We start from the raw sequence: 11,579 nt of genomic DNA, 5'->3' as shown, positions 1-11,579 counted from the left end.
ACACACTCTTATAAATCAGGTGTATTTCATCTGCATTCTGTCTGTCTAGAGTTTATACTTCTGTTTTCAGTATGAACCCACTACATAGTCTAACCCTGGTTATTATTCATACAGTCATGTGGCATGGAACTGTGACACTGCTTCAAATGCAAACCCTACAAAAGTGGGTCATATTAGGTTGCACAGCATTTAACAGGACTTGACAACTTCTTGCATATTGTTCGTCTGACACATCCTTGTTGGTTAGTTAGAATTTTGAACCTTTTTTTCATTATTAAGATCTGTAACAAATTGTCTAGAAAATTACATATCAAAGAGATTATTTGACATAAAAGAGTTCTCAGGATAATTGGCATTCAACACATTAGAATTACCTACATGTTTTCTTGTTTATCCATTATTTTGTATTGCCTACTTCTCTGTGATATTCGAATCTAGATGAACCAGATGAGAGCAGCCAGGAAGTGACCAGGAACCTGTTTGTTGTCGTACACATCGAGGTGGCTCGGTCAATGGAAGAAGTGTCGCAGGAGGTCCTTCTTGTTGACCTTGCCCATCTGATTCCTGGGCAACTCCTCCACCAGCACCAGGCCTGTGGGGATGGTGTAGGCAGCCATGTGTTCCCTGCAATAAACACTGGTGTTAATAAACTGATGACTGTTTACTGCAGAAACGCACAGACTAAACTAATACAAGCACGCACGGGGACACACATAACACGAGCGGATGCATAAACGTGTGCACGCCGGCACGTATGCAACAACAAAAAGGGTGAAAACAAAAACAGAAAACAACTGCAAAACAAAGGCTAGCCCTGTGGCAGAGTAGTCGAGATAAGGAAAGAAATGTCCTTCATACACTCTGCAGCTCTCCTCCCTTATATCCCCAATTCGCCTTCCAGACACAGACAATTCCCTTTGTGCAAAACAATATAATCACTGTGAGATGAAATAAAAAAAAAAAAAACTAATAATAAAAGGAAAAACAGAAGGCTGAGATAATTAAAAGTGTTTTATTTTTTCCGTTTTGAGTGCATGGTTGTTACGTCAAGTCCTGAAGCCTGGAGCTTTTTTTTATTATCTTCTAACCTAGTTTGTTTGTTTGTGAGCATGCGTGTGTGTGTGTGCGTGCGTGCTTGTGGTGTGAGTGTGCATAATGACTCATGTTGCTGCCATCAAACACTACTTTTAGCAGATGTCTCTGTCCCTCAGTGAGTGAAGTGTGAGCGAGTATTTGTACATACATACACTTCTCTGTAATGGGGCTCGCTCGTGTCACAGGTTTCTCCGGGGCAGCGTGTTCGTGCGTGCGTGTTCGAGGCTGCGTGGGGCGAAGGGAGCGTGACAGAGATTCAGACTGACAGCTGAAGCCAGGGCACTGAAGAGTGAGCATCCATCTACTTGTTTACGTCTCATCTTATCTCCCTCTCCTCTACACACTGGCCTCAGCACAGTGCGCTGGCACTGCCTGTCCACTGGCAGCACCCGTGGCTGGAAACACTGTGTGTGTGTTTGTAAGTGAGTGTATGAGAGTGTGTATGTGTGTGTGTGTGTGTGTGTTATCCTGGGTAACAGGCAGCAGCAGTATGACCAGCCGAGCAGTCCACAGCAGTAGCATCTAACACCCCCCCACACCATATGGAGCCCACAGCGTACACACACCCACCCACTCAGGTTACTAGACAGGATAGTGGAGGAGACAAAACGAAGAAAAAAATATTGGACAGATGAATGGATCCATATTTTATGAAAACGAGGCAACAGAAGGGGAAAAGAAAAGAAAGAGGGGTGTCTGTCATTGTGGAGTGGAGGGCAGCATGTCAACAGTACCTGTCCATGTTCGACAAAACAAACTCTGCTGACATTTAGAAGGGGAGGGGGAAAAGACAAAGCCCGCTGTAACTATGGTTCGTTCACTTCTCACACATATTCCTCTTTTTCATCGCCTGTCTTTCTTTCAGCTCCCCTCATTAGTCCATCTCTGGCCTCTCTCTCTCTCTCTCACATCCTCCCATATTGATCTGAGGACTTCAGGGCCAGTCACTGGGGATGTGTGTGCTGAACTGCTGGAAGAGCATTAGGAGCCTTCATTTGTTTACCACAGGACTGAAAAATTGTCTTCTGGAATCACTGCAATAAGACAGGGTCAGCAGTCTTTGGCAGTAACGGGACGGAGCGCTCCTTTTTTTGCGTTTTGTTTTTGTGAATTCAGGATGATGGATTGGTAGCAAGTTATTCAGGTCACTGTCTCCACTGGTGGTACTGGTTGGAGTCCACCTGCTGCCACAAAGCACTTTTAAAAAGGTGGCAGGTGGTCCAGTGGTTAGTGGTTTCATCCTCACTGGTCATTCATACCAAAAACAACAGAAAAACAAACGGCTCCGCTGGTGTGAAGCAAACATTTGGTTTCAGGTACTAGTGAGATCAGATATAATCCAGAAAGGCAAGTTTAGAGTTAATGTATATATCTATTTTTGTTTAGCTTTATTCCTTATTAGACACCAAAACACTGCACTTCTTAAAAAAAGAAAATATCAAAGCAAACTTTATATAATTCTTCTTCTCGTCTACTGCAAATATACAGTGACAATGTTCAGATTGTCAACGCAGTAATAAAAAGACATGATTTGAACCGGCATACAAATCTGGATAACTGTCTCTTTACTTGCTTTCGTGCAGTTGATGTTCATATTTTTCAAACATATTCATATATTTTTTTTTTGTATCCAGTCAATGCAAGCTTTCACATCAGCAACGAGATTTCGATGATTTTGCGGCTTTTGTTTTTTGGGACGTAAGTCCTTGGTACAGCAGTTGTTGTAGTTTCAGCTCCTCTTTGTCAATATTGGGTGCTTCCAAGAAGTTCATCTTTTTTCTTTTTATTAAGAAAAAAGGACCTGATCACCATCTTTCTTTTCCTAATACGTAACTTTTAAAAATGTAATATATAAATCATATTGTGCTTAGTGGCATTTCTTTTTAGTTTGACAGCGGACAGTGGAAGGAGAGAGAGGAATGAATGAATGAAGGGGATGCACATCTTTATGCAGCGCTGTCGTCTGCTTAGACTCGAGGATGCAGGTTTATTACCGTTTATTTGGAAGCATTTTCCGACTTTAATGTCTATGAACAAAACAACTGAGGCTGCTGTTGTTATGGCTTATGTGTTGCTAACCCTGTAGCAATAGTAATATGCCAATGAAGTTCATTTATTGATCTGTTAACAGACTGTGGCATGATTTTAACATCATTCTGAAATCAAGTATAAACAAATTTATACGAGAAATAAAAGGTAGTTACTGTGAAGGAATTATTACAAAGCTGAAAGTCACAGTACCTCGCCCAGATCTTCAACTCCGGCAGGGTCATACTCTGGCCCTTCCTCAGCTGCACCACTGCAGTGACTTTCTGACCCCAAACGGCATCTGGGGCCCCGACGACGGCCACATCTGTGAAGTTAAGACCACGCGAAGCAGACGCGTTGTTGTTAAGATTCAGCTGCTCCAATTCTTTCATCTTAGGGCAGTACTTAAGAATAATAAGACACTGCCATGTTTTGCTGTGTCTGCTCTATACTTAAACACATTGGTTTTAAAGGGCAGCAATGACCGGGGTTAAAGGTGCTGACTCTCAATTGTAATTAGAGGTTGTTAGGGTTAGGGCACATTAGATGTAGAAATTACACCATTCTTTGTAACATCCCACGTCATAAAACTCTCCTCCGTCATCATGTTTGTGCAGCATCATTGTCTTATTTCATTTCCTTCACTGAGGAATACGATAATGTTTAAAAACAGCTATAAGTCTTGATACAATATTAATGCAAAGGCCCGTCAATTTCACAACATAGTCATTTAATTTGTATCCTGCAGAACAGAGATATCCTAAAAATGTAAAGTGCGTTATTGTCCTTAAATCGACAGACTAAACGTGTTCAGCTCTCTTACCGATGATGGCTGGATGAGCCAGCAGGTGCCGCTCCACCTCGAGAGCACTGATCTTGTAGCCACCGCTCTTGATGATGTCGACACTGGTACGGCCCATGATCCAATACGCACCATCTTTATAGACGGCTGTGTCTCCTAAAAGACAAACAGGGAGAGAGCGGGTGATCAATAAAAACATTCCCGTAAGATTTTCATGGCTCATTATTTTTTGTTATTTAAGAGGGTCGAAAATTGATGGACTGATTGGCTAACTGGATTTTCCTTTGTCATACAGTGTTTAGCCTGGAAGATGAAGCAGATATGATGCAGTTCAAAGGCGACCAAAATGAAACGTCCTGTTACCTGGACTCTGGGCTGTAACATTAAATTCTGTAAGTACACAAGTCAACAAAATGCTTAAGATAGGTATATTCGTTTTTAGACATTTTAATGAATAATTGTTACAAATATTATCTTTAATTTTGAAACATTATCCATTTGCACCACAGACACTTTAAATTACGTTGATTGTCCATGACCAGCAGCTTATTAGCTTATTATCTTTCTATTACGCAAAGTATATTCTATTCTTTTCTATGCCACAAGACCTCCTCATTTACTGTAAATAGCCATGAATGAATTATTGCGTCAGAGAAAACTTTTGGGTTTTCTGGGGAATACTATGTGGGTGACCAAAAAATTAACTGAACAAAAAAAGCATATATACTCATAAAAACGACATAACGTGATACAAGGAATGTAGGGTGTGTAAACTTGGTTGAATATAAGGTGTGTGTTTGAGACAGAGGAAGTCGGGGTGCAGTGGATGGATGAGAGTTCCCCCCACATCCTCCAGACACACACACACACAAGCACAGAGGTGTCTGGGGGACAGGTGTGGGGGAGGATGAGTACAGTATGTGGGATGGGGGACTCAGCTGGGCCCGGGGATGACAAGCAAGAGGAAATGGGTCAGTATGGATGAGTGGAGAGAGACAGAGGGATAAAAAATGGACGGAGGAGGGAAGGAGTGGGGGAGAAGAAAAGAAGGAACAGGAAGGTGTCCTTTTGGATTATTACAGGTGCTGCGTCCACAGCTGGGGCCGAGGAGGGAATGGAAGTGTGTGACGGTGTGTGTGTGTGTGACACTAATGTGGTTAAGGTTGGATGGGGTTGAATGAAGGAGAGGTCAGGAAAAGTCAAGGGTGGGGGCCACAGCTGGAGACTACTGCTATACATATAGAGTTTCTCAGATGGAAGGCTAATTGTCACCATTCTTATATATGGGCTTTTACACTTAGACACAAAGCAAACCCAAAATATATTTATTACACAAACAATACATTTACATAAAGGAACTTATTATTTTACAGCCAAATGAAATAATACCTGGCACAGAGAATCAATTAGACCAGTTTGCAGGGACATCACATTTACAGAAACTAAACCATTAAATGGTTAAATTTATATAAAAATACAATGAAAACCCCCCCAAAATCATATATTATATATTTTTATGGTTGTTTTTTTAAAGGAATGATAATAATGACAATAATTTGACACTTATTTACTTTCTTGCAAAGAGTTAGATAAGAAAATGAATTCCACTCTTATATGGAGCCTCTCACCTCGAGGTTTCAGTATTTCTAAAATCGTCGGTACAGCCCTGCCAGGAACATTTCCACAATGTTAGACTGTGCACGTCTGCTGACACCAGAGCTGGAAAAAAACGTGCACCTGAAATATCGACTCAATAAAAGAAAACAACTGGCCCTCCCTTGCCTGGATTCAACACGATGAAGCATTATAGGAGAAGGATTATATTTTGATAGTGGTCTGTTTTTACTGCCATCTTCCGTATGTCTTGTTCTCCATCATTTAATCTCATTTGTTCTCTCTTCTAACCCGGAATCCTTCCATCAATCTCACATTTATGTCAACTTTTTTTCCCAGCTTCCCCTTCTCCAGTGTCACAGTGTCAGTCAGACACACACAACTGTTGTTTTTTTTTACTCCCATCCTTACCCTCCATTTTTTTCTTTCACTACGTCTGGAGCATCTCTCATCACATCTCCACCTCTCTTCCTGTCTCCTCCTTTCCCTCCTTGCCTCTCTGCCTCAGCATCAATAGAGGGCCCATCTGTTCCCATACATCACGCACTTCATTTCAGTTTATTAGCTGGGATAAATCATAAATATTTCATTATACATCACGGGCGGCTGTCGCCTGCACACCGACAATTTATCACCGCTGCCCTCTCTGCCGGCTTGCCACGGCGGCTATAAGCTTTCCAGTCTATTAAACAAGATTGATACAGTGTGTAAATTTAGATATTGGGAATTTCTTCACAGACCACTGCTCCGCACTGATAGGCTGGGGTAACAGAGGAGGAGAGAGGGGGGATGGGGGGAGAGGGGAGAGGGAGCTAGAGGAGGGGAGTGGAGGAGCTTGGTTGGGTGTTAACACTACTAACAGGGTAGTTCTCTTCCGTCTTTGGATGAGGGGGTAGAAGGAAAAAATGATATGCAGCTCTATCATCTTATGCACATAGATGAGGGGAAAGGGACTGGTTACATGCACATTGATAAGCTCTTATCATGCCCTGTGAGAGTGTGTGTGTGTGTGTGTAGGTGTGTGTGTGCACAAGCTGAAACAGATAAAAACACCATAAAATGGGTCCATTTAGCTGCAAATGTTGAAGCGAGGAAACAGAATTATTGAGACTACGTTGGACAAAAGGGCTTTGAAAGAAACACTGGTACAAAACATACTTGAACTGAGTTTGAAGCACTTACACAGGACTCTGACCTTGTCTCTCTTTGAGGAGAAGTAAATAACAAGGGATAGAACAGCATGTTTGGAGAGAGGCACAAGTGGGAATAGTGATTGGAGAACGAAGACTGATAAAAGAGGGAAGAAGGTCGGGAGAGATTGTCGGGAACTGTGTTACTAGGACACACACACACACGCACACACACACACACACACACACACACACACACACACACACACACACACACACGGTATGTACACACATGCACACAAACACTACTTCAGGCATCAGAGACTCTCTGCCATTATGTGTTATGGCGTTGGAGCCAGATATGGCCGAATGGCTTTCTTAATTAAAACGATAAGAAGCCTAATTGCACTGGGCTTTCATCTCATTCTGAGGCATTAAAGAAAGTGAAGGCACACAGTGCGGGAAAAAAAAAGAAATAAAAACAGATCAAGACTTTAACTGAGGATGGAGGGCGGAGAAAACTTCACTAATGTCTTTCAGAGAAAACAAGAAAATTACATTAGTTGCCGCCACAGAACTGTTAAACCACAACGGCAGAAAATCAACACTAAATTACTTTCAGCTATTAAGAATAATTTTGTTAACAGGAAAAAACAACACGTGCTGTTATGCAACATTGCTTTTAGAGGATTAATGAAATTATTAACATAGATTATTGATCTTCATCGTCATATTTTTTAATCCTGAGCACCCATATAGTATTTTAGTAAAGAGACAAAGGCTATTTGATATTTACAGAAACTACTGGTGATGTTGGCTGGAGCTTAAATTAAGCCCAGATCATAGACAGTATATTAAAATGTCTCCACTTATACCCACTATTAAGAAAAGAAGCTAAAATATCCTGGTTAAAAACGCTGCCATTTTTTGCACATTTGGAGCCAGAATCTGTGAAGAAGTGAAAAGAGGCTTGAGCTGTCGAAGCGAGGTCCTGCAACACCCCCATTCAACCAATCAGAAGTCACTCTCAGCTTTCACCACGTTTTTATAGCATCAGATAACTAAAAAAATACCAAAATAACCAGTCGAATGGTCACTCTAACATAGCTATATATAATTAAGACCCTTTGGATTCACTTTTGAGGAGCCGTCCCGTCGTCCATCTTTATAAAGAGTCTATAGCCCAGAAGAGTCAGGGAAGATCCTGGATGTAGAACCAGGCTGTTCGGCTTTAAACCTGTCCCTGCTTCCCTGAGTCCTCACTCAACAAACACTCAGAGCTGAGGGTTCCACAGTTACGGTGCATTTATGTTACCTCAGAAAATGTGAACTATAATTTGACAAAAGTAGCTCTGCTCTGCAAAGCAGCCACAAAACTATTCAAAATTACACAGGCACACGGATACAGGCAAGAGTCTGAGCATGTTGCCTTTCTTAGAGGAAAAACAAGAGTGTGAGAAAGAAAAGGGCAGAGTGTGTCACATGACAAAGGCCAACGCCACAACAACAGTTCAGCCTGCTGCCACAAGCATCGCTGCCGGAGGTGTTGGGGAAGCAGAGCGGACACGAAGAATGCATAAAAACTGGTTTTGTGGAGGTGAAAGAAGTCATCTCTTCACTTTTAGGAACTTTCATCCCCATAACACATTTCTGCCGTCACTGATCGTGTTAGAAGAGTGTTTGTAATTGAATGTGATTCCAGTCTGGCCTTGATCTAAGTACCATGTACTTGTTTTTGTGTGCACACCCCACTCAGCCCTGGAGACGTGGGCTGGCATGTAGCTTCCTGTAAAGCGCGTACTTTGAGGAATAAAATGAAAACATTTCCACATTCATTTACTGCACTCTCAAACAGAGACTAAAACACTTGAATAAGTAAGAAAAACACTTAAATTCAAGGATGAGATGTGGCTTAATAATTCAAGTTCAATTGGGTGGTTAAAGGCAAAAGATCTTTAGTAAAATGATGAAAACATTATGAAAACACTCAAACACTTTAATTATCCTGAAAATCTAAGTTAAAATTGAATTTCTTTGTGACTATACAAAGCGTTTGTGTCACTTTCTTACTGAGCAGCTTTTGCACAATTCTTCATTTGGGAGGATGAAAGAAATTTCTATCTCCTCTTATCTAATGTTGTCTTGCGAAGTCCTCATCAACTGCTTTTCTTTTCATTGCATCTGAAGGTTGATAGAATAAGCCCTGACGACAGCGAGGTCACATACGTCTATAACTTGTCCTATAACTGCTGTAAACACCAGGTTATGTAGTCTAATGAACAAGATGATCCCAAACTGTAACACACAAAGGTGACATTAGGATTTTTATTGTGATAAAAATGTTCACATTAGTCGATAGGCAGAATTATGACGTTAAAATTTATTTTAAGTTTAAAGACAGATTTTTGCTCCTGAGTGAAGTTTGTGGTTTTAAACAGATAATGACAAACAGCAAAACATGTAATAAATCTGAGGTAGATCAATTATGTGTTATACCTCCTCACTGCGTTTGCACAATGCATAAGTAATATATTTGACTTTTATTACATTGCATTTGACGACAATTCTATTGCGATAATTATTGATATTTTTTCGATGCCTTCTGCTCATTCCAGAAAGACAAAGAAAAGCTTTGACCTGATCAATACCAATAGTTGTGGAGGTTGCTGAAGTTATGTAGGCCTTAATTGTATTTACATTTTTAACCAAGAAAAACTAGAAAAAGAAATTTGAATAATAGATCTGCCTCGGCAACTAAATTGAATGGGTTCTTCGCTGTCCTATTCAATCCTTCCACTGAGTTTTGTGGAAATCCGTTCAGTTGTTTTTGTGTAATCTTGCCAACAAACAAAAAAAAACCAGAAAAAAAAACAACAAAGAAATGCAGATAAAAACACAATCTCCCTGGCCGAGGTAATAAGTGCACCCAACTCAGTGAAGATACAAACATGTCTGCAGACACCGAGGCACGTCGATTCAAACTTTTTAAAACCTGTTAAACAGTTTCAAGAATTTCCATCTTCAGCCAAGACTCAGAAGTGTCGTATCCCTTCAGAAACGTTGACATTTCAGAGGCACTGACAGTCACGTTGTGTCGTGCGTAGGCGAGTCCAAAGTGTTTAAAAGTGGTGGTGCTTCTCCTCTGCGAGAAGGTACAAGTGGAGTCACCGTCTTTCATCACAACCTAAACCCTCACACTGCGGGTTAGAGCGGAGTGCCCTCCATCACAGTGGAGAGGAGAGCCTTATCTGAACAGAGATGACAGAGGTCTAAATGTGAGTCATGCCTCTCCTCAGACTGACTGTAAACACTTAGCATATATGAATATTAATGTTCCACATTAAAGCCCCACAGCCTAGATGGAAGAGTTAATGAGGATAAATAACAGACAGCCGAGCAGAGAAATCTCAGCTCTGACATTATTTATCATCCTTAACTTTTGTCACAGCTCCTTTTTTAGTAATTAATATTGTACAATAAAGCACTTTGCACTTGGATGAGTGATCTAATTTGTTTAATATAATGCAATTAAAGGAGCGTGAATTGCTTTATGTTAATATTACTGATTATAGTCCGTGCTGGGCTGCCTCTCCACCAGCAGATAACAAGCTGAACTTGAGGATTGATGTCTGTCTCACATCTTTCATGATCATCAGGCAAACTACTTAACTGTTGTTTATATGCTCCTTCTCTGCACTGAATCAAAAGAATAACTATCCGATAGTCAGCCAAGACACATTGAAGTCTGAGTGTTGAGCAAAACTCAAATTCATTTTAATTTTGGTTGATTATGAAATCACAGCACCTCTAGTGTCTTTGCTTTTGACCAGGGGCCTGTAGCAAGTGCAGCATAAATGGAATTATATATATATATATATATATATATATTTTCTTGATCCGGCTTTACTGAACATAACACTGACTGTCCTCGATATCCTGTAATATGAAGCTGGACTATCAACTGGCTCAGTGAACCCTTTGTTCAATATAAAGGAAGCTATAACATATACTGTGTGTATTTATTCAATCTGATATCTCCCTGTGTTTGTCAGAAGGACAGCCTGGAACAGCAAAAAGGATTTGACTGATCTATATAAATACAAATTTCTCTTTATCATTCGTCAGTTTACTCTTTTGTCCCTGTCCGAACCCTGTAGGAATGAAGTTGAGAATTAAACCTGAAGTTACCTCGATAAACCACAAATCCTGCTTCGTACTACAGGCCCCTAAACAGATGAATGTACAGCAGATACCAATGAAATAAAAAAGTTACCTTCAACTGGTGCTAATAAAACGAGGAGCAGCATGCAGTGCCACCTTTGCTGTTTAAATGTCACAGAGACGGCTTGTTTGAACAGAGTGCTCGGAGGGTGGGGTGTCGGCGGATCCCACAGGGAGCTCTGACATTGGAGTTAGGAGGACAAGATGTGACCCGCGGTAAAATATGACACTGGAAACACAGAGAGCGACGGAGGCAGGGAAGAGGAGAGCACAGCTGGGAGCGAAAGACCCATGCACAAATGAGTAGTGATGGCTCTGCAGGATATGAGCCACACTGCTGTCAGTCTGTCTGTGGAGAAGTTACCCTGCAGATCTGAAGCTCACCTTTACAGCTGGGGTGACTGCTCGCTCGGTCACACACATGCAGAAGTACACACTCATATGCACACACATACGTACCCTCTCAACCAAATGCTTTTAACACTAAAGCTTTGTAAAAAATGATGGCCCTGTTGTGTTGTATTTACAAGTGTACATCATATCCAATTAAAGCCCACGCAAGGCTGGATATTTTCGATACATTTTCCAGAGGGGCCGTATGTGAGAAAGCATGTTAGAGGCAGTAGCTCCAGACATTTTTCTGGAACTTTTCCTGCCACACCCGAGTAAAATATCCATAAAATATCCAA

At 41.1% G+C, this 11,579-nt stretch overlaps 1 protein-coding gene across 3 annotated transcripts in view; it reads right to left on the bottom strand.

The window, feature by feature from the left end:
- Positions 1-261: 261 nt before the first annotated feature.
- The window catches only part of acsf3 (acyl-CoA synthetase family member 3), a 29,048-nt gene continuing 17,730 nt past the window's right edge, over positions 262-11,579 (bottom strand). For 2 of the 3 annotated variants that reach the window (XM_034579137.1, XM_034579138.1), the window contains exons 8-10: positions 3,947-4,081; positions 3,337-3,448; positions 262-624 (exon numbers count right to left, since the gene is read on the bottom strand). In XM_034579137.1, coding sequence (XP_034435028.1) covers positions 510-624; positions 3,337-3,448; positions 3,947-4,081 — 362 coding nt within the window. In that variant the 3' untranslated portion in view covers positions 262-509. The remainder of the gene's footprint in view (positions 625-3,336; positions 3,449-3,946; positions 4,082-11,579) is intronic. The other variant, XM_034579139.1, reaches the window with a different exon arrangement.

The sequence above is a fragment of the Hippoglossus hippoglossus genome, chromosome 3 (assembly GCF_009819705.1).
Source record: "Hippoglossus hippoglossus isolate fHipHip1 chromosome 3, fHipHip1.pri, whole genome shotgun sequence".
Classification (NCBI taxonomy): Eukaryota; Metazoa; Chordata; class Actinopteri; order Pleuronectiformes; family Pleuronectidae; genus Hippoglossus; species Hippoglossus hippoglossus.
This window is presented reverse-complemented; position numbering and strand designations above follow the sequence as displayed.